Genomic DNA, 23,900 nt, shown 5'->3' with positions numbered 1-23,900 from the left:
TGAAAAGCACAATAAAGCCTATTTTCTAAGCGGGGTTCGAAACCCGATACTTGGAATATTCTTAAGCAAAATACTCAGCTGGGAAGCGGTGAAAATGCATAAAGCATACCTTGGTGTATTTAGTAGCTTATAAGCTTTCGATTGGTATATAATTTATCAATTTCATTTTCGGGTCCGGTCTGGATCTTTAACTTAGACCATGGTCTAAGTTAAACCCAGAGGCCCATGAATATCAAATTTTCCCTTACATTCTGTGTTTCTTATGTTTATTGTGCTCTTTCCTAACTCATGAATGGTGAAGACAGCTATATCATTTATCCTTCCAAAACAGTTAAGAATGATTTGAGAGAAAAGTATATTGAAACATTGAAAATTATAGGCCTACTGTTAGAGATTTATGAAACTATTGGCTCACCATAATTAAAGGACAAGTCCACCCCAACAAAAAATTGATTTGAATAAAAAGAAAAAATCCAACAAGCATAACACTGGAAATTCCATCAAAATCGGATGTAAAATAAGAAAGTTATGACATTTTAAAGTTTCGCTTAATTTCACAAAACAGTTATATGCACATCCTGGTTGGTATGCAAATGAGGAGACTGATTACGTCATCCACTCACTATTTCTTTTGTATTTTATTATATGAAATATGAAATATCCTAATTTTCTCCTCATTGTCAAGTGAAACAGTGATTAATTCCTCCCTGAATATGTGGAGTTAGCAATGTTTAATACTATATATGATTCAGTCAAGTCAGTCCCTCTGGTCAAATCTGGAAAAAATGAAATATTCTATAATTCAAACAATAAAAAACAAAAGAGATAGTGAGTGATGGACATCATCGACTGACTCATTTGCATGTCACAGAGTTGTGCATATCACTGTTTTGTGAAAAATAAGCGAAACTTTAAAATGCCATAACTTTCTTGTTTTACAACCGATTTTGATGAAATTTCCAGTGTTATTGCTAGTTTGATTTTTCTCTATTTATTCAAATCAATATTTTACTGGGGAGGACTTGACCTTTAAACCACAACTTTAAACGAGAGTTTAAATTAAGCCCGACTTCAGAATATGGGCCTCTGTCTCAAAGACTAATAATCCACTGGGCTACAGTGCTTCACAATTGGTCTACGTCTGATTTGTCTACTTTCAGTTTGGTCTCAACCACATAGTCTAATCCTTGTTCATCTACTAATCATTCGGTCTAAAAGCCATTTATGAATAAATGAAGCACAACTTTAATTTAAGGCAATCAGGGGGGGGTGTTTCACAAAGGTTTAAATATGACTTAGGTTACCTTTAAATACCGACGCAATCTTTGAGTTTAGTTGAGTTGAGTTGAGGGAGAGGTAAAATACTCTCATATATTTCTTTCAATGATATATACATATAAAACATTCAAATACCATACATCTGAACATAAATATACAAATATAATCATGAAACATTAAGATGAGATAAAAAAAATAATAATGAAAGAAAAAGGTGTCCCAAAAAGCATCAAAAGGCTTGAGAAGGGAAACCAAGAATAAAACATAAGAATGATTTATAGAAAATTATTCACAAATAGAACAGAGTACCGGAATGTGTCGCCACAACAGTAACATTAACCATCATAATTATACACAGAGCTGAATACAGTCAGACCTCTCTTATCCGGACACGTTGGGACCAGCACCAATCCGGATAAGGGATTTATCCGGATCTGGGAGACCCAATATTAAACACACGCAGCTGCTGCTTCCCCAACGGCGGTACTACATACACGTTATCTATAGTAATGTAGTGGGCGTACAGACGGTATTCACTGCAGTTTTAGTGAAAATTATAGGCAGTATTTTTACGGAAATGAAATCGATTGTTTGCCAAAACTGTTGGATAATTTACCTGCTAAAATGATGAAGGTATACATCGAGCATACCTCGTAAGAAAGAGAATGACTCGATGAAACTAAGTTTTACAATGAGATCATCGCGGCGGGTATTGCAGGTTCGCAATGTCAGCCATTGTTATACTGACTGTAGGCTCAAACATGATAGATGGCGCTGTCCGTATTGAGGCCTAGCGTTAGCGCTAGCGAGACATGTGTTGTTTTTCCCGGGAAACAAAAAGACAACGTGATGAAATGTTTGCGCTGCACCCTGATTTACTGGAAAATTATCCTGCCTAAGTTCTTTCGGTGATTTGGGTGAGATATTTTCATGAAAAATAATGTTGTTGCAGGTAGACTCTATTGGAAAATATATGTAATCAAAGTGAGTTTGCGCATAGGATTGAGTTTAGATTAAAATCTCATTTCCTCACGTACTAGTTTGAATTGAAAAAAAAAAAAAATCTCGGCAAGTGTGCGTCCGGATAATAGAGAGATCCGGATAAGGGGAGGCCGGATAAGAGAGGTCGGACTGTACATGAATAAAGACGCAGGTGTGCGCGTACTCTTTGCATGATCTGACCAACGCGGTCATGCCTTCTATACCGCACGCAATGAGGCATTTAAGTGCGACTCTAAGTCATACTTATTCTTTGTGAAACACCCCCCTGAAGCGCATGTTTTGGTCTTGCAACTGATAGTGTGATATGTGATCAAACACAACTCTTTCTGCAAAAGACCCAAGGTTTGCTAGCAATTGGTGAAAGATAAACGCCAGTCGTGGTAACGACTTCAAAATGAGTTTGTACAGAAATCAAATAAAATGACCTACCAAGTGTCTGTTTCCATAAATAAAAGTATGTTCCTAAAATAAGTAAGAATTCTGGAAGGAAATGTGTAATTGCTGAGAAATTAGCAATATAAGCATGGGATTCAAGCAGAATGTTGAATCTTTTTCCGTGCCATAATAACATGCTGTCCCACAGGTCCTTATCTGTGTTTGCGATCTACAGTGTAATGTTTTTCAGCTTAGATTTATAATTTCACAAACTTCAGTTTATGTATTGAACTGTATCAGATGAAATCCATGATGGTATAGTGGCTTTAATTCTTTCTTATGAAATCATTTTTTACTGCAACTATTTTAATTGGCATACATGTACATTCTTCCATTAATTTTGTTTTCTGTCTTGCAGGATAGCGATTGCAAGGGCATTAATCAAGAGGCCTTCAATATTAATTCTTGATGAAGCAACAAGTGCACTCGATGCAGAAGCTGAGAGACTTGTGCAGGACACTATTAATAAAGTATCAAGAGGTAAGATGGTTATCTCTCCCTCTCTTCTTCTCTGTCTTTGTCTCTCTTGATGCGGAAGCTGAGAGACTTGTACAGGATTCTATTTAATAGAGTATCTAGAGGTAAGATTGTTATCTTCATCTCTCTCCTCTGTCTCTCTCTGCTTCTCTTTATTTGTCTCTTCTGTAGAAGCTGAGAGACTCTTACAGGATCCCATGATGGTGATGAATAAACAGCATTTGTACAGTGCCATTTATCTTTAAAAAAAAACATTAAATGGCGCCGGCTTCCCAATATTTCACACATTATTCACAGAGTTGGTGGAAAATTCACAAAGTTGATGGGTCTTTAGTCCAGAGTTGAAGGTCTCGTTGTTGTTCCAATTACAAAGTTAGATACTTCTAATAAACAATCTAAAGGTAAGCTGTCTATTTCTCTCTCGTTCTCTGTCCTTCTGTCATTCTCTCAGTTCTCTGTTTGTCTCTCCCTTTCTTGTCAGGAATATATCCAAAAACTTTTGTTCTTACAAAACAAAAAAGATTTCAACAGGGTGCTTTGCATATCCAAATATTGAGATTTAGTTTTCAGTGCATAATTTTATCATATTTTCATATTGAAGTTTCATGATTTTTATTTCAAACGTTTTATGACAACTTTCCTTTTTCAAAACTCAATGATGAAATAAAAGTGAATTGTCTATTCTTTGATATACAGGTCGTACAGTGCTAATCATTGCTCATCGGCTTAGTACAATACAGAACGCAGATGTTATAGCTGTACTTGCAGATGGCAAAATTCAAGAGGTAATTTTTTTTTTTTTTTTTTTGGGTAGTTGTGGTAGATTGTCCTTTCCTTGTGCATACTTCCCAACCGAGTAGATTAACCTGAAAATCCACTCAGTTGGGAAGTATGCACAAGGAAAGGACAATCTAACTCAACTGTAAAAAAAAATACATAGTTATATCTTTGCTTTCTTCTCATTGAAACTTATTTCATTTTTTTTTTCAAGAGACACTGTTTTGGCAATATGGTTTTTGTCTCGCCTGCATAGCAGAGCGAGACTATAGGCGCCGCTTTTCCGACGACGGCGTCGTTAACATTGAAATCTTAACCAAGGTTAAGTTTTTGAAATGTCATCATAACTTAGAAAGTATATGGACCTAGTTCATGAAACTTAGTCATAAGGGTAATCAAGTATTACTAAAAATTCTGCCTGAGATTAAGGTCACATGACCAAGGTCATTTAGGGTCAATGAGCTTAGACCATGTTGGGGGAATCAATATCAAAATCTTAACCAAGGTTAAGTTTTTAAAATGTTGTCATAACTTCGAAATTATATGGACCTAGTTCATAAAACTTAGACATAAGGGTAATAGTGTATCACCGAAGATCCTGCCTGAGTTTCAGGTCACATGATTAAGGTCAAAGGTCACTTAGGGTCAACAAACGTTGGCCAAGTTGGGGTTATTTGAGGAATTGTCATCATAACTTTAAAAGTTTATGGATCTAATTCATGAAACTTGGAAATAAGAGCAATGTATCCCTGAATACCCTGTGCACGTTTTTAAGAAACATGGCCAAGATCAAAGGTCATTTATAGGTCAATGAACTCTGGCCGTGTTGGGAGTATGCTTTGAATTGGCATCATAACTTAGAAAGTTTAAGGATTTAGCTCATGAAACATCGACATAAGGGTAATCAAGTATGAATGATTGTTTTGCGCATGTCTTAGGTCACATGGTCAAAGGTCATTTTGGGTCAATGGACATAATATCTTATTATCATATTGGTGTTTTTTTCTGTGAATAATTATTCATTAGCTGTTTTCAAAGGCAGGACTGCTGCTATATCGAATTGCGTAATGCAGGCGAGACTGCAAGAGGCGTTCCACGTGTTTAAAAAAAATGGTCCAGTCTTTTTAGGGTTGGAACCCTATTGTTCGTATTGACAAACTGAACTGAAAATGAATTATTCCTTTTAGATTGGAAATCATTCCGTACTAAGTGAAATTTCTCTTTTTATTATTCCTTTTAGATTGGAAATCATTCTGTACTGAGTGAAATTTCCCTTTTTATTATTTATTTGATTGGAAATCATTCTGTACTGAGTGAAATTTCCCTTTTAATTATTCGTTTTAGATTGGAAATCATTCTGTACTGAGTGAAATTTCCCTTTTAATTATTCGTTTTAGATTGGAAATCATTCTGTACTGAGTGAAATTTCCCTTTTAATTATTCGTTTTAGATTGGAAATCATTCTGTACTGAGTGAAATTTCCCTTTTTATTATTCCTTTTAGATTGGAAATCATTCTGTACTGAGTGAAATTTTCCTTTTTATTATTCCTTTTAGATTGGCAGTCATACTGAACTAATGAAGAAGAAAGGAATGTATGCTGACCTTGTACACCGGCAAGCTTCTCAGGACTATTAAATTCATTCAACTTGATCAGCCCATAGAGGTAGACAGGTTTCATCACGTCAAAGTGAGATTGAGTGAAGGGAGAGCATTGAAGAAATTTGGAAAACCTTGATCCCCTAAAAATTCCAAGCCATGTCTTTCATGTGATGGGAAATAATGTGGCTTTGGTCAGAGGTCGGTTTCACTGATGTGACAGGCATTATCCTATTTATTACAATTAGGACGATTTTTATTGATTTTAAATGATAAAAGTTGGAGCGCTTCCACTTTGTCATCCCTCAGACTGCTAGAAAAAAATATATCATTGGGTCTTTTCAACTGCAGCTCACAAATCATGGAGCTCTCTAACTTCTACACTATTCCTAAGGATTCCCGGACGTTTACCTCAATCAAGAAGTGTCTAAAAACCTATGTATTCTGATTTTACTTTTTCAATCTTGTGTTAGTTTGTCATATGTGGAAGAGCCGTGGTGTAGTGGTTCTGACTCTCGCCTTGTAAACAGAGGGTCGTGTGTTCGAATCCCATCATGGTCTAGCGTCCTTTGGCAAGGTGTAAATACACACTTTGCCACTCTCGACCCAGGTGCTAAATGGGTATCGGGTAGGATGCGAAAGATATTGTATGTTTGAATTTGCCAGCGCCATAATGAGGCTACGATGAATGCAAGGAATGCTTCCCAGGGAGTGGAAATCGTGCACTTTTCATGCGGGATTGAAATAAATCCAATGACCAGTTTTGGGAAAAGCGCTATATAAAAATTGGCTTTTATTATTATCATTATTATTATATTCAATTAATTTTTCAGACCACTTTCAGTTTTTCTGACTTTTTGTTTGTTATCCCATGTGCATTGTCTCTTGCAAAAAGGTGCTTTATGAACTAAACGTTTTATTATTGTTATTAATGTCATTATTGTTAGGATATAGGTTAAGCCTGTAGCATAATTGAGTAATATGTTAATGCGCTTTTTAAAATTTAACATTGATATTGAAGAGGAATGTCCGCCCTGGGTTTAATAGATGCCGAGAAATCAAAGAAACTTGTCAGTGAAGGTTTTTAAGTAATGCAATTCTGTGGATTCACAAAACTGTGCACCATCTATCGGTTGCAGCGGACAGGCCAATTTCTAACTTCCGGGTCGGCGTTGTGCGCAGACAGAGCGCAGTGCTAGTGTACTGTAATTTGACTGATTAAAGAATGAAAACCATATGGCAAAAGCGGAGAGAGAATTCACTGAAAACGGTCTAAATTTCACAAATATGCAGCAAGTTTCTCACGCACCTCCTGGACCCTGGTAAGCCGCATAATTTTATGCCAGCTAACCGAGCTGCTCTGGCCAGTGCAGCATAATCTCATTCATGCACTATTGCGCACAGCAGATGTTGACTTTTACCCATGAGGCATAACAAACTTACCTATCCACTGCAACCAATAGGTGGCGCACTGTATTGTGAATCCACCGAATTGAACATTGCAAGAAAATTTCGATGAATTGCAATTATATGTCTTACATTTAATTGTAATTTATACCCGATTGCTGATTTGCTTGATTTGACACAAGTTAATCAGATATATCAAATGTAAATTGCAAGAGAAATTTGCAATTTATTGCAAATATTTTCATGCTACACCCCCTTTTAATAGATAATAAAATTCTTTTGAAGAAAATTGATATTTGAAAGATGGATTGTGATTTAAAAAAACATTAATGTGTTTCTGTTCTGGTTGAATATCAGCTGCTGATATTTGCCTACCGGTATTTAAGTATACTAAGAGCAGTGCATGTGATCGTTTCAATGTTGAAATAATGTTGAATTTTATGCAATGGATCTCTTCATTATGTGATATTCATAAGAATTCTGTAAAATAGAATATTTTATTTAAAGATTAATTCACATATAGTTTTGTGGTGTTTGTCATTGAAAGTAATACAGGGTATGTATTTGTGTGTAGAGATGAATGGATGTGTGTATGAATGTGATTCTAAGTGTGTGTGTGTGTGTAGGAGAGGGAGGAGTGTGCAATGATGGTGGGTGTGTGTGACTTTCCATGAGGGCCTGAGTATTCAGGTGAGGGTGGGTGTGTTTGTATGTTTATGATGAGTGTACATTGGTTTGTCCATCTGTGAGGGCCTGAGTGCAAGGGTTTATATGTATGTGTGTCGCTGATCAGAGTGTGTGTGGGTGCACTCGTCTGTAAAGGCATGAAGCATGAATGGGAGTGTGTGTTGGGCAAATGATGAGAATTGTGTGTGTGTTCATCTGTAAGGGCTTCCCCAGGAGGGTGTGTGTGTGTTTGTATGTCTGTGGGTGTGTTCCTTTGTGAGGGCCAGTGTGGGAGTGAGTGTGTGTGTGTTTGTAAGTCTGTGATAAGACTATGCATAGGTTTTTTTTTATGCTGAGTGGGATGTGTGTGTTTGGGTGACTGTACTGAGAGAGTATGTGGTTGGTTCAACTGTGTGGGCCTGATTGGAAGGGCGAGGGTGTGTATTTTTGTGTCTCTATGATGAGAGTGTGCGTTGGTGTTTTTTTTGGGGGCCTGAATGCATATGTATGTGTAAGTCTGACAAGAGTATGTGTTCAGATTTGAGGGTATAGGATGGGGGTGGTTGTGTATCTCTGATGGGAGTGTATGTGTGTGTGTTCATCTGTGAGGACCTAACAGGGAGGGTGTGTTGATCTGTCTGTGTTGAGAGTGTATGTGTGTGTGTTCATCTGTGAGGACCTAACTGGGAGGGTGTGTTTATCTGTCTGTGTTGAGAGTGTATGTGTGTGTGTGTGTGTGTTCATCACTGAGGGTCTGGATAGGGGTGTGTGTCTGCGATGAGTGAATGGATGGAAGAGCGATGTGAATGGATGGAGGGCCGAGTGCTGACTTTTTGAGGGTGTGTAAAGGATGAGAAGAAAGGGAGGTTTTTGGTCAGGGGGGTGTATGTCTAAACATAAGAAGGTTATGTTAAATTGCCGATTCGTCCTACAAATTTGACCACTCACTACATGGTCTACCTTCATTTAGTCTAATGACATTCCGTCCATCTACATTTTGTCTAACAACCATTTGGTCCAATAACCATTTCGTCCAATCATCACTTCGTCTAATATGCATTTCGTCTATGACCATTTCGTCTCAAAGTTAGTTGGTCTATTATCTATTTTATTTTCATTCAGTTCGCCCAATTAACACATAGTCCAATTCGACCAAAATGTATGGACTAAATGGCTATTGGAACAACTGGTTATTAAACAAAACGGTGAGTGGCCGAAATGGCAACTAGTAGATTATGTGGATAGTGGACGAACTGATGGTAGACCAAATGATAGTAGACGAGTTGGTAATTGGACGAATTGACATTGGACTAATCGAAAATAAACCAAGTTAATTGTGTTATCTGTGAGGATCGGAAAAGGAAAACTGTGAAAAGGAGATCTCTGACCCCCTAAAGATATCTAGCTCATTCAGATACTACTTTGACAGGACCAATAAAAAGATCGAGAAAAGCAAATATTTGATCGGTATATTTATTTTGTGGCTTATAGACATTGTAGTATTCAGACCGTTGTTTGAAAGTTGTTGGCAAATAGTCTATTGATAACATCTTTTGGAGAATTAGAACTCGCTAACTGGAAAATGCCTTCAGAATGCGAATGCATTATTCCGACGCACTGCGAACAGTTTGGGGGAGGCGTTTGGGGTCCATGCCCCGCCCCCCCCCAAAAAAAAAATAATAATAATATAATAAATAAGGAAAGGAAAAGGGATGAGATATGATATCTTTCTCTGGATATCATGTCAAAATCTATCACAATTTTTTTTTGGTATTAAAAAGGTTTAAAATTTTTGCTCGTCCGCTCGCAATGTTTTAAATAGATATGCCCCATACCCCGTGTCTGGCCCCTCAAAAAGTTTGGCTCATTACGTCACTGATCCCATTATGTTATATCATTATATTTTATTAAAATCAATAATTTGAAGGGTGATCGATCCTCTTCTCAATTGTAAATACGATATCCTTATAATCATTACACACTTTATGCAGACACTAGTGAATTTAACGGCCCTTTCCCCGCGGTGTCATTATCGACCCGTACCCGATCATGATAAGCAAGTTCGGAGTTCCATTCTACGCATGCTCAGAAGTTTAATGTACTAAAGTGACATGGCGGTTGAATATTTAATGAGATAAGCACCAACTTTGATGTCTTGATTATTCTTTTGAATTTGGGTTATATGCGTCCATTATTAGCGACTGGTATTTCACAGTTGGCTAAGTACATTATAGCAACATGCTAATGCATTCATAGCAGAAATGCAACAAATGCCTTCATAGAGTGTTCATAGTGTGTTATTTTAGTCACCTGGTCAGTGCAATTTCTGCACCCTTCTATGTAAGGAATGCTTTGAAATCTGCCTATCATATAATGAAAGAAATGAAAGGTCATTTGACCAAAATTGCCCATTAGGTAACTCCGACCTGGCGGGTGTTTCATAAAGCTGTTCGTAAGTTAAGAGCGACTTTAAGAACGACTGGTGATCCTTTCTTACGCGCGTAACCATCGCTAATGAATATACCATTTGCCACAATAAAGGATCACCAGTCGTTCTTAAAGTCGCTCTTAACTTACGAACAGCTTTATGAAACGGCCCCCTGGTCTATTAGCGACGCTGATATTGTACGTACCATGAATTGCGACTCAGTTGTGATCCTACTCCTGTACGTGGTAATAGGGGTCCCCATGATTCCGAGCACGATATAGCTGATGATAGATGTTGAGCGATTAACCCTCATTGTCCAGTGGTGCAAAACATGATGCACGCGCAAAAAGTCTCGGAAAATCGAAGCGAGTGAGGAAAAAAATTAAACATTTTAAAAGGAAAATCTATATATTGAGATATTTTCTTGTAATTGGTCATTATTTACAATATAACATATCGTATCCATATCCTTTGCTCCTTTCTTGTTTCCCTTATTATTGGTCATTGAAGTTTTATGGGTCGATGTCCCTGAGCCCCCCCCCCCCCCTTTGGTATGCCAGTCCGGCCGTCGTCTGATGTTGAGTGAGCGTAAATTTCAAGTTTGCCCCCCCTTCCCTCCCGAGGAGGTTACCTCTCTTTGAAACGACGGTGACTTGACTCCTGGCTTAACTTATTTTACGTCCGCGGGTTGCAAAAGGGGGTTTTATGAGTTAGGTTAAGGGTGTAGGTTTGAAGTTACCTATTCCATTAGCAAATGCCATGCAACCGAAATGATACTTGGCCTATAAAACTTGACTTTTGTTTGAATTATTTAATGTTCAATAAAGGCTCTTTTCTCACATGCATGATGATGCAGTCTAGCTACCTCGTCAGCAAGTACACATTGATTACATAATAAGAATAAATAACTACCATTTACTGGGGAAACTAACATGTGGGTGTGTGTTTCTGGAGGTACGTTTGACCAGTTTGGACGAAAGGGACGGTCTGAACAATTTACTAGAACCAATTTCGAATGAATGCCTATTTTCATCCTTTATAACATTCCCTAATTGCCCAACGTTGGAACGTTATTGGCTGACAAGGCATAAAAGGAAATGTTTGTGAATTAGACTTACTGAAGAATATGTCCGGAATTTCAATTAAGGCTCGGTATTGGAACATGCCTTTGTCTGAGATATTTCGATATTCGTAAGTCTTCATAACAGGGACCCATGGGCGACTGTAGAATTACGTTTACTGTTACATCATCACAAATGTCTTGTGACTTCGACGCAGGCCTCTTGAAACATAATAAATTAATGCCTTCTTGTGATGAACATAACTTGGCATGATTTCTTAGGAGCAGACCTTGTAATTACAGTTTAGGAGATGCGATAGCTCAGTCGGTAGATCAATCAAGGGTTTCGTATTCAGTGACCCGGGCTCGATTCCCAATTGCTGCAATAAAGTGCCCTTTGATGGTAAGGCATTTAATTCCTCATTACCAGGTCCCTCGGAAAGGACCTTAAGCCGTCAGTTCTCCGGTTACTTGCTTACAAGTTCTTTAAAAAAAAGGTAAAAATAAGTCACTATATTATACACCATCACTAACACTGTCACTGAACGATCATGTCTCAATCGATCAAAGTTATCAACTCTTGTGACGATGAGAAGGTTGTTCTGAGATTGGGAGTGTTGACTGAGAGATCGAATGGATTCAAGCAATGGCTACTTCATCATCTTCGATCTCGTAACTGTAGTCGGGTGCTGGACGTAGCGTGTGGAACAGGGTGAGTGAAACTTTTTATATATAATATAGGCCTATTAGAGGTTTTGTGGCTCAGAGGATAAGTCTCCTGACTTCAACCACAAGGTCCGGGGTTCAAATCCCACCAAAGCCCTCGCGTCATTTGCCACTCTTCACCCAGGTGAAGTAAATGGGTGCCCGGTAGGAATGAATATTCCTTGAATGCTCGAGCGCCGATTAGCCTAGCCGTGCTATAAGCCGGGCTAATAGTATGCAGCGCTTAGAAACATTTTGTATTAAGCGCTATATAAATGTTGCATTATTATTACTACTAGTAGTAGTATCAAACTATCAATAACAAATCACATTTTAAAATACAGAGCCTTTAAAGAGGATCCTGAATATTTCTTAGGTGATATCGCTTTTCTTTTTCCTATGTTTTTGCATGAAATCATAATTATTTGATATTTTCATGAATGACTTGTATGATATGTCTCCCTTGTAACAAAATAAATAAGTTGCAGCAAATGAATATATTATGCATTAAATCAGCCGGGGTTGGGGGCATTCAAATGTATTGCTGTACACATGCGTGACCAAATTATTTCCCCCTAAACGATTTTTTTTCTCTGTGTGCAAAATAACTTGCCCCTATAAACAAGTTTTTCCCGGGATTTATTTACATATTTTGGCCCCTAAACAAGTTTTCACCAGAATATGACCCCGGGAAAAAGCTTGGGGGAAAAACATACCCTAAACACGTTTGGCTAGTCTTAAAAAAAAAGCTTTGGAAAAAAACCCTGAATACGTTTGACCCCGCGATTGACCAATCTTTACAAACCACCCTTTTTCTTGAAAATCGGTGTCCCGGGGCAGCAGATCGTCCTATAATATCCGGAGCTGGCGAATAATAATTGCAAATATGTCGTTTGTCCAGAGTCATGTGGATGAAACTGCTGTTTTGAGTCACCGATTTAAAAAAAAAAATCTTTTTCATGGAAGGCTTTTGACAATTTTATAGATTCACTACGTTCCAGAAAGCGTATGGGTAGCTGTTGCGAACACTCCCCACTGTCTTCCATAAATGTTTTTTCTGCATTTTTTTGTCCCATCTGTGTACAGAGGGGATTCTCTTTTTCTTTTGAAGCACGGTTTCCAAGTCGTCAGCTCAGACAGCGCTGAGGCGATGCTACGCCAGGCAAGGCATGCCAGGAAATCATATGAGAGTGAACAGCAACATGGAACCTGGGGTCAGTAAAATGTTATTTTCTATTTCATATGAGCCACCTAGCATGGTGAATCGGTGGTTAGAGCATCCGTCTCATAAACGAGGGGTCGTGGGTTTGGTTCCCGCCTGAGTCATGTAACAAAGACTTTAATTTACAAAATGGGATATTGTATTCTACGTTCCAGCAAAAGAAGCTGTCACACCTCAGCAAATGTAATTGAAGTTGACGTTGATTAATTCTTACAATTTTCCTGTGTAGGTTATATCGTAATATTTACAAATATTGTTTATGCGCTCTGGCTGAGTAATAGTTGCAAATAGTGGCACTCACGTTTTTTTCTTCTTTTTTTATGTACACTCTACACTTATAATACATTGGCATTTCTTTATGTATTAGTTTCAATTTATTGTTCTCTCCTACAAATTAAGACATTTTTTTTTTGGGGGGGGGGGTCCTGCAGACCTAACAGGCAATGCTTTTTTATGCTGGTTCCCTCATATCTCGCCATATTTTGAATTGTGTTTGAATTCAAATTGCTGTATTATTTAACTTAAATTTATGCTGCCACGTCTTATATTTCATACGATGTTATTTCTTCGGACGTTATATTGTTTTTTTGTATTATGTCCATAATTATGTGAAATATGTAAAATAAAGTCAATATCATTATAAAGGAAAGACAGCGATGCCAGGATCTAAAATAGGCCTGATGTATGTTTAAAAAAAATTCTGGTATGATATATATACTCGCAATTTTTTCTTGACAATTCAGTGTGTTCTCTCATTGTTTACAATGGACATCGTGCACATTTCGTGTATCGATTGAAAATAATAACAATAAAGGATTGTCATAATGTTGATCGGATCAATCACAACTCTTTGTGAGAAGGGGCCCCAATGTGTGTTTCTTAAAGCTCTTCGTAAGTTAAGAGCGACTTTAAGAACGACTTGTGATCATTTCTTGTGGTAAAGTATATATTCATTGGCGATGGTATAGCGCGTAAGAAAGGTTCACCAGTCGTTCTTAAAGTTGCTCTTAACTTACGAACAGCTTTGTGAAACGGCCCCCAGGACTATTAATTTAGCCAGAGTATGTCGACTTATATGGAAAACCGCTTTCATTAATCCAGTTTCTTGATATCAAGTTATCAAACCCTAGATACACTGCAAAAATGTCGGTGTTAATTTAACATCAGTCGGATATCTATATCGGAAAACACCATTATAGAAGTGTTGAAATAACACCAGTTTAGAATCAAACCGATATTGTTTTAACACTAATTGGTGTTGCTTTAATGCCTGTCTGGTGTTAGCCTAACACCAAACCGGTGCTGTTTCAACACCTCTCCAGTGTTTTCTGATTATATATCAAGCTGGTGTTAAATTAGCACCTGCGATTTTGCAGTGTAGAACCAAATGTAAAGAATTAAGTTTGTGTCGTAAGCCAATAGCACTTCTTGTTTTCAAGAGACAAAATGTGAATCAACAAATCTATATATTGATTCAAAATATGCTGGGTATCAAAAGTGAGCGGATGATGGCATGGTGTCGATTTGTGTTGTGAACCTATTGGTCAAGGGGGTGATCTATTGTTTCACCCCCCCCCCCCCCATTTGAATAGTATGACGTCACGGATCGACACCAGTGGGTAATGGTATCGGGCCCGCTGGTATAGAAAAAAAATCCTGATATTGTTACTCTGTGTGAAAAAATTACATTATTTATTTCCGTTACATTTTTATTAATTTAATTTACACTGATTGCTCGACAGATATCGAGAAGGCCAATTGGTTGACCTTGAAGGCGGACCTTGGTGATTATGGTGAATTCGATGCCGTTCTCTGCATGGGAAACTCGCTGCTTTGTCTTACCGATCCGACACCAAACTTCGGTCTCTACCGACGCTGCCTTGAGAATTTCAAATCGATGCTCAAACCAGGAGGTGTACTTTTATTGGACCATCGGAATATTGACGTCATCATGGACCTCGGCGATCCTATCAACAAGAACGTTTACTTCAGGGTATCCTTTTTTGTCATTTTATCTCAAGAGGGGCGGTGTAGTCTGCCCATAGGCGGCGGAAGCGGGGGGGGGGACCCCTCATGATGAATTTTAGGTGTGGGACGGTCCCCCTAAATTTTTTTGTTGACAACCTTTTTTTTCTTTTGCTTGTCAAATTTTTTTGGTGTCCCCCCTCAAAAAATTAGGTTTATAACCTTTTTTTGCTTGTCAAATTTTTTTTATCTGTGTCCATCCCAAAATTTCAGGTAGGCCTAACCCCCCCCCCCCCTAATTTGTTTGGCTCCCGCCGCCAATGAGTCTGCCAGTACACTTAGACTCAAATTTGACACTTTAACGACTTATACCAAGTTTAGAGTGTAGACTACACGCACACTCCAAACTCTCTGGCCCATATTCTGAAGGCAGGTTTAACTTATACCATGGTCTAACTCTGTGCTAAAATTATGGGAAGCCAAAAGTGTCAAAATTTTCATTAAGTTGTATGTTTCTTATGTTTACTGTGCTCTTTCCTGATTTATCAATGGTGAAGACAATCATCTATTTATACTTCCTTGACAATTATGAATGATTTGAGATCCAAATGAGGTGAAATATCATATCTCTACTGTAAGTGATTTATGTAACAATTGGCTGTCCATACTTAAAACCACAACTTTAAACCCGAGTTTAAGTTAAACCCGACTTCAGAATACGGGCCTCTGTATCTGAAATTCGGTAGAAGTAACGACGGTACATGAACAAATCTATAGTCTCACTGCTTCAGACTCTGTTCTATTCGAAAACAGAAGGTCTATGCCTGTAGTGCTGGGTGGGATGGGAGTAATAGGTAGAATTATCAAAGCATGATATATCGAGGAAACCATTAACATTTTATCCACCCGTTTTTGGCAGCTCTGTGTTGCAAAATGAAACTGTTAGGGCCTAACGCCACAAAGGGTGCTGGTGTTTATACCAAGGTTAAAATTTATCACGTTTTGCACCCAAATATTCTGCACCTTCGATTTATGCACCAATGTGCAAAATTGTTTTATTTCATGTAATCTAATTCAATATTTCAAAAGTAAAAGAAATATAACTTTCAAGTGTAATTAATATGTTAATTATGTTAACCATTATTCATATTTATTATGTTAATGATTATGTTATTTACGTCAGTTATTATGCTTTTGCTTGTTTTTTGTGTATTGTTAAAAATGATTTACTTGTATATACTTTTGTCAATGGAATGTGGAAACCAAATCAAATCGGTTATTAGATCATAATATACTGTTTTGTGGCTCAGGGGAAATAGGTCTTATTCTCAAACTCTGTGTTGAAAATTGTATGTATTTCATATGTATTTTTTTTTAATTGCAATTTTCATTTTACTTTCTCGCGCTTTACACTGTAAAAACTGTGGCGTTAAAACTGACACCAGTTGGTGTTAATAGAGGACCACACCCTGAGATGTTAAAATAACACCCTAGAGATTGAACATAACACCAAAGAGTGTAAATGTAACAACCAAAGGTGTTGTAATAACACCTATGGGTGTAAAACTAAAACCACCAATTTAACACCGGTGTAAAACAACTGGTGTGGTCCTCTATGGACACCGGTTAACACCACAGTTTTTGCTGGGTAATTATTTCTCAAACTCTGTGTTAAAAATTGTATGTATTTCATATGTAGTTTGTTTTCAATTGCAATTTTCATTTTACTTTCTCGCGCTTTAACCTCACCTATGCAGGAAGACAACATTAAGAGAATTTCTTCAGCGATTGTGCACTCACATGGTCAAGCAGACGTGGTCAATTTTACCTTCGATATGCTTGTTAATAGTCACACTAGTGAAGACGTAGAAAAGATCACAAATGACCTCGATATGTCTCCAGGAAATAACAACGAGGTAGACATTGAAAAGTAAGTTACAAAAGCTGCTTCTATATAATCATCATTAGCAATTAATACCGAGTTTTCATCGGCGGATGGCAAAAATGTTATGTTGACCTCGCTATATATCGTCAATTTTCACCATTATCACCATCATCTTCATCATTATGAAATTAAGAACAAAATTGCATCTCCATTCTGCTTTATAAATGTATGTAATAATTTAATGAGTTTTATTCCGGGGTTGTCTTTTTTTTTTCAAGCAATCTGCTTATAATGACAATCCTTCTGCAAACTGTAAATGTTAACTTTTCTTAGTTGGTAGTAGATCATGTTTGGTTAGAATGACTTCGTTATTTCGTATTTTTTCTTTATGATTCATACCAAAATCAATTACCAATATGTTATGCTTGTTATGTAAGAAAAATTGTTTTGTATACGAATGCTATGAATGCAGAAGAAAACAATGAATCAAATCAAAATTAAAGCCGGGCAAAAAAAAAGGTTCTGCCCGTAACCACCACACACCAGTGGTCTGCGACCCGATTTTGGAATAAAGCGCACTAGAATTTGATGCTAATATTGAAACGTGGAACGTACGAACACCTATGTTCGTATCTGTGACTATGCTATCATCCTTATTAGAATAAAAGCGAATTTAATTTCTAGTCGTGTCATAGCAATCGTACGATAAGTTACGATGTAAATCTAATGGGGCCTCCACCCCAAAATATAGGCTTGCAATCATCTAAACTTGTATATTAGTATTTGTTCAGTTAATTTCAACCTCAAACAAAAGTATATTTTTCATCAAAATGTTCTTTAAAGGACAAGTCCTCCTAACAAAAAGTTGATTTGAATAAAAAGAGAAAAATCCAATAAGCATAACAATGAAAATTTCATCAAAATCGGATGTAAAATAAGAAAGTTATGACACTTTAAAGTTTCGCTTAATTTTACAAAACTGTTATACACACATTCTGCAAATGAGGAGACTGTTGACATTATCCACTCACTATTTCTTTTGTATTTCATTATGCGAAATATGAAATATTCTAATTTTCTCCTCATTGTCAAGCGAAACAAAGATTAATTCCCCCTGAACATATGGAATTAGCATTGTTTGATAAAATTATGGTTCAGTCAAGTTGGTCTTTATTATAAAATCTGTAAAAAAATGAAATATTGTTTAATTCAAACAATAAAAAACAAAAGAAATAGTGAGTGATGGATACATCGACTGTTTCATTTGTATGTCACTTAGATATGCATTTCACTGTTTTATGAAAAATAAGCGAAACTTTAAAATGTCTTAATTTTCTTATTTTACATCCGATTTTGATGAAATTTTCAGCATTATGCTAGTTTGATTTTTCTCTATTAATTCAAATCAACATTTTTCTGGTGTGGACTTGACCTTTAAATGAGCAAAATGCGATTCGTTCCATCATCGGCTCGTGGGCAGTCGTAGGGTGCGCGGTGACCTTATAATAGGATTTGAAACCTATAATTTGATCTCTATCTTGTCTCTGATATGATTATTTTTATGTTGCCCCCACCAAAGAAATTAATAAGGTGAAGAATGCCATTTAATTCTTTAATTGAGCTTTTAAATGTTCAGCTATAAAGGACATTATTGGTATTATTGGTCGACATCTTGGCAAACTGAATAATTACATAGATGAAATGGACACACATCTAGAAGAATGCATATTGTTTATTGTCAGTGCTTTTAAGGACAGTGGTTTGCTCATCCTCCGAGTTTACTGTTTCCGTTATTTATATAATCAGACGAAATTAGAGGCTGTCAAAAATTTGATGAGAATGATGATCAAACATTGCGGGCGCGGAGGGGTAAAATGCGATAAAATATCAGGCTTTTGTTCTATCAATCATGAAATCACTCTGTGTAGATAATACGTATCTAGATTAATCAATACATGGTTTTGCTTTCTCCCCCCCCCCCCTCCTTAATCAGAGTTTCTGTGCCACTACAAGCAATTCGAGCTCAGCAACTTGCTACCTTGCTTGCTGAAGTATTTGGAGAGAATTGCGAGCGGGCCCTCTACGGTGATTTCAAGTCAGCTTTCACAATTTCCGACACGGCATATTTCCAACATGTAATTACAAAAAAGAAGTGATCAATTCGTACAAGAAAATGGATCCAACTGTGCTGCACTCGTCCTTTCTGATGCACATGGGTACCCGGTAGGATTGAGTCCTTGAATGCACTGAGCGCCACTGATAGAATGGTGCATCGCTCGAGCCAAGGAAGGGGTCATCATAGTTGCGCTTTGCATCCTTTGGCCAAAGGGGGGCCAAAGGGCAATATAAATTATCCAGCTATTTTTCATCATTGTTACAATATAAGTTTGACATATTTATTTACCAATTTATTTATGTATTTTTTTATTAACTCATCTAGTCAACTTACATTTCTATCATTTAGCTTACCTATCATATTTCCGGGGAGGGGGGTCTCCCTTATGGGAAATAACACACGCACCCCCCCCCCCCCCCCGAGCACGAATGCTTCCCCTTGGCCATTATAGGTCCCTTTGGAATTTCGTTCCCCACTGCTTGTCAGACATTGAGAGATACAGTAGAAAAAAAACTGACCAACTTTTTGAGAGATTACTAATTTATATAAGTTAGTGTTTTTCAAGGTTATTTAAGTATATATACCTATCATTATTTTTGGATTTAGTGACATCATGCGTCCCAATAAAGTAAGGAAGACTTATGTTATATATAATATAATTTCCTTATTGTACCTGTAGGCGTATCCCGCCACGTGCTTTTTTTTTATTAGGGACTTACACCTTCGTCTGTAAACATAGACTGTAATTATAAATATATATTTATGACAAATTGATTTTGTATGCGTTCATGGTATGAAATATTAAATGGATGCTCCGGGCTGAAAAATACCTATATCTAAATACATAGAGTAAAATTCACAAAGCGAAATGCTGAACATTTTCATCAAAATCGGACAACAAATAACGAAATTATTGAATTTTTAAAGTTTAGCAATATTTTGTGAAAATAGTTATATGCACGTCATCATGAATATTCATTAGGTGGGCTGATGATGTCACATCACCCTCTTTCCTTTTTCTTATGTTATAACTTGAAATTAAATATATTTTTTTCATACATGTGTGAATAATGTGTCTCCTTTATAATAAAAATAAGTTGCAGCAATGGATATCGAATGCACACAATCAGTTCTCAATCCATTTTTGTTAAGTTCTTGGTAGAAAAAAGAACAAACCTTATTTCATATAATAAAATACATAAAGAAGAAGTGGGGATATGATATCTTCAAGGTGCTCGTTGAATATTCATGAAGACATGCCTAGAACTGTCACACCGGAATAATGCAAATCTTTAAAATGCCACAACTTTGTTATTCCTAGTCCGACTTTGATTAAATTTTCAGTGTTTTGTTTGTCTGATTTTTCTTTATCTGTTTAAATCATTATTTTCAGCCCGGAACATCCCTTTAACATATTTGTAAAATTGAAGAAATAAATGTTGTATAAATGAATGAGTAACTAGTATAGACGAAAACAGATCGAAATACATATTTCTAATTTAATTGAAAATAATATACAGGAAACCCACATCGTGAGTTATGATCAGCCCCAGTTATGATTATAGTTTTATTATTGAAATATCAAGATTTCGGAGTATTTTCATTTCATGTCTATTTCGAACAATAAATTATGGATTTATCATTTATTATTATTATCATTTATTTATCATTACTTTTAAACCATTAATTTGGTTCCAGACATTGAGGTTATGTACCTCCACGAGTGGCCGGAGACTCGCTTTACATAAGAGGACTGTCATTATACAAAATCAGAAATAAAATGGTATCATTATTTTGAAACTTATTATGTTATCAAGTTGTGATTTACATTGCGAACAGTGGCGTACCGTGGGTCACGGCATTGGGGGGGGGGCACCAGCAAACATTTTGAGTCACCTAGTGAGCGCGCGAAGCGCGCTCAGTTGCTAGGTATGCTGACCTAATAGAGACATTTTAAGGACAGTGTCATTAAACGGATATGTATGTCACTGATCACATAATGCGAGCGCGAAGCGCGAGCTGAAAATTTTTGATATTCAGACCTAAAAAAGGGACATTATAAGCACATTTTTGTAATCATGATGTGTACCTGTCTCGCTAAACAAACAATGCGAGCGCGAAGCGCGAGCTGAAATTTTGTATATTCAGACCTAAAAAAGGGACATTATAAGCAAATTTTTGTAATCATGATGTGTACCTGTCTCGCTAAACAAACAATGAGAGCGCGAAGCGCGAGCTGAAATTTTGTATATTCAGACCTAAAAAAGGGACATTATAAGCAAATTTTTGTAATCATGTGTACCTGTCTCGCTAAACAAACAATGCGAGCGCGAGCTGAAATTTTTGTATATATTGACCCCAAACGGACATTTTAAGGACTATATTTTAGGAATCTATTAAGAGTATACATATCTCACCATAGTAATCTAATGCGAGTGCCAAGCGCTTGCTGATTTTGTTAGAATTATATGCATCCAAACACATAAAGCACGTGTAGTCATTGTAATCATGATTAACATGCGCATCTCACTAATCAAATATTGCGAGCGTGAAGCGCGAGCTGAAAATTTAGGAAATTCAGACCTGAATAGGGACATTTTAAGGCTTGTTTGTAGGAATTCACGAAGACCATACGAATTTTCATTAACCAAATGAAGCGAGCGCGAAGCGCGATCTGAAATTTTTGTATATATTGACCCCAAATATGGATATTTTAAGGACTATTTCTTAAAAGAATCCATTAAGAGTACACATATCTCACCATAGTCATCTAATGCGAGTGCCAAGCGCATGCTGATTTTTTAGAATTACACCTAAAGACATACTTTTTGTAGTCATTGTAGTCATAATTATCATACGCATCTCAATAGTCAAATATTGCGAGCGCGAAGCGCGAGGAGAAAAAATAGGAAATTCACACCTGAAGAAGGGCATTCTAAGGCTTGTTTGTAGGAATTCAAGTAGACCATGCGTATTTCACTAACCAAATGATGCGAGCGCACGCTGTAATTTTTTATATGCAGATCAGAAAAAGGGACATTTTAAGGACTGATTTTAGGAATTTATGAAGAGCAGACATATCTCACTAATCCACTAATGCGAACGTAAGCACGGACGGGAAATGTTTTATATTAAGACCTTAAAATGATATCTTACTACATAAAACAATAATAATTCGAAGTGCGAGGAAATATATTTGGTGTATATTGACTTGAAAACGGGAGGTTTTAGTACAACAGGATTATATATCTCGTTAAACAGACAATGCGAGCATCAGGAACAATGAAGACATAGGCCCTGAGCAAATTATGTTTCATAAAGTTATGTTTTTTTTAATTTTAATGTAATATAACATAACATAATTATAATATAATATAACATAATTAACAATAAGTTCTTCCTTCCCACTACGTTTCTCTCACTTTCTCCCTCTTTTTCTCTTTCTCCCGTTTTTTTTTTTTTTTGGCCAGCCGATTGGGGGGGGGGGGGGCACGTGCCCCCCATGCCCCCCCCCCCCCCGTAGTTACGCCACTGATTGCGAACAAGAACAACTACTTAAGTCCACCGCACACCTTACGACTAGTCCAGGATCCCATTTCGGACAAATGGCATGTTGTCATTTTTTGGGGTAATGTGTATGAAAAGTCACTTTTTAAAAGGAAAGAACACTAATACAAAAATTTTGGATTTGAGTTGTGATTTTCCTCATTTCTTTCTTTGTCATTTCCCTCGTATACTAGGTTTACTAGCCTATAATGTTTTTAGTAAAAACCCTGGGTTTAATTTTGAGATGCACCTACTCGACTTTAAATCAAAGTACCTTAATTTTTTCAAAGGGAAAATATAGAAAAGAAATAGAAAGAAGAGAAAAGAAGAAAAATGAGAAAGAAATTTAAAGAAGTCACTATTTGAACTATATTTATGAAATAATATCTATTCATATTTTGATGGCGAAAATAGTCAAATTGACTGGTAGCTAAATAACAAGAAGAACCCCCCTCCCCCCACCCGATGATTACAAGCCTCTATCTTGGAGTAAGGACCAAATTAGTGTCAAATCGCAGCCAATCGTACCATTGCTAAGACGTCATCCCGGCTAGATTTTGATATTCTTATAAGGGTGATAGCATAATCACAGCTTTGAAAATAGGTGTTCATACGATGATTTAGAACATTAGGGAAAGGCGGGGTATACGTTGAGCATATAGGGGCAAGTTGAGCCACCAGCCCTAGGCCAAAAATTGATGAATCAGACATTGTGGTGGTATCATGTATTGATGACCCATTGCATAACCCCTAACTCCACCACATTGTTTTCAACTTTGAAACAAAAAAGTACTTTTTTAGAGGGATAAATACAAATATCAGCCAAAAAAGTAAGGGTGGGAAATAGATACACACACATCTTTAAATATAATAAAGACATAAGAACAGCATTGTCAGTCCAGGTATGGATCTTCATTCTTGTCAGTCTTTTACATGATGGATGCATAAGAAATGTGTGGATGCGAAATTATCGCATTAATTGAGATTGGGTTAGTTGAGCCAGCAAACATGGAACAAGTTGAGCCATGGCAAGTCTTATGGTAATTCAATTTGAAAAAAAAAACCTTAAAAAGCCATCGATATGCAGGCAGAAAGGAGCAAATTTACATGACTGTTCTTTTCCTTTTAGAGGATGTTAGTATTTATAGAGAATTAGTAAGTGAAAAGACTTTTAAATAAAAAAATTACATGTAGGTTCTTCCCCCATACATTTTGTACATAGTTTTTGTGGCTCAACTTACCCCAGAAGGTGGCTCGATCAACTTACCCCACAGATGGGGCAAGTTGAGCCATTTGACATCTCTTCTTTCAAAGGTGACAATGACTTTCAGTG

At 36.8% G+C, this 23,900-nt stretch overlaps 2 protein-coding genes across 4 annotated transcripts in view; both read left to right on the top strand.

Annotated features, from left to right (window-relative positions):
• The window catches only part of LOC129263665 (mitochondrial potassium channel ATP-binding subunit-like), a 32,193-nt gene extending 24,703 nt beyond the window's left edge, over nucleotides 1–7,490 (top strand). For all 3 annotated transcript variants that reach the window (XM_064101224.1, XM_064101226.1, XM_064101225.1), the window contains 3 exons: nucleotides 3,074–3,195; nucleotides 3,889–3,977; nucleotides 5,526–7,490. In XM_064101224.1, the coding sequence (XP_063957294.1) occupies nucleotides 3,074–3,195; nucleotides 3,889–3,977; nucleotides 5,526–5,606 (292 nt within the window). In that variant the 3' untranslated portion in view covers nucleotides 5,607–7,490. The remainder of the gene's footprint in view (nucleotides 1–3,073; nucleotides 3,196–3,888; nucleotides 3,978–5,525) is intronic.
• A 3,495-nt stretch (nucleotides 7,491–10,985) lies between these two features.
• On the top strand, nucleotides 10,986–20,825 carry LOC129263666 (glycine N-methyltransferase-like). Its single transcript, XM_054901565.2, has 5 exons — nucleotides 10,986–11,840; nucleotides 12,920–13,047; nucleotides 14,798–15,048; nucleotides 16,778–16,950; nucleotides 18,899–20,825. Exons 1-5 carry the CDS (start codon nucleotides 11,680–11,682, stop codon nucleotides 19,059–19,061), a joined length of 876 nt encoding a protein of 291 aa, XP_054757540.2. The 5' UTR covers nucleotides 10,986–11,679; the 3' UTR covers nucleotides 19,062–20,825.
• Nucleotides 20,826–23,900: the final 3,075 nt, after the last annotated feature.

Source organism: Lytechinus pictus, chromosome 6 (genome assembly GCF_037042905.1).
Source record: "Lytechinus pictus isolate F3 Inbred chromosome 6, Lp3.0, whole genome shotgun sequence".
In the NCBI taxonomy this organism is placed as follows: Eukaryota; Metazoa; Echinodermata; class Echinoidea; order Temnopleuroida; family Toxopneustidae; genus Lytechinus; species Lytechinus pictus.
This window is presented reverse-complemented; position numbering and strand designations above follow the sequence as displayed.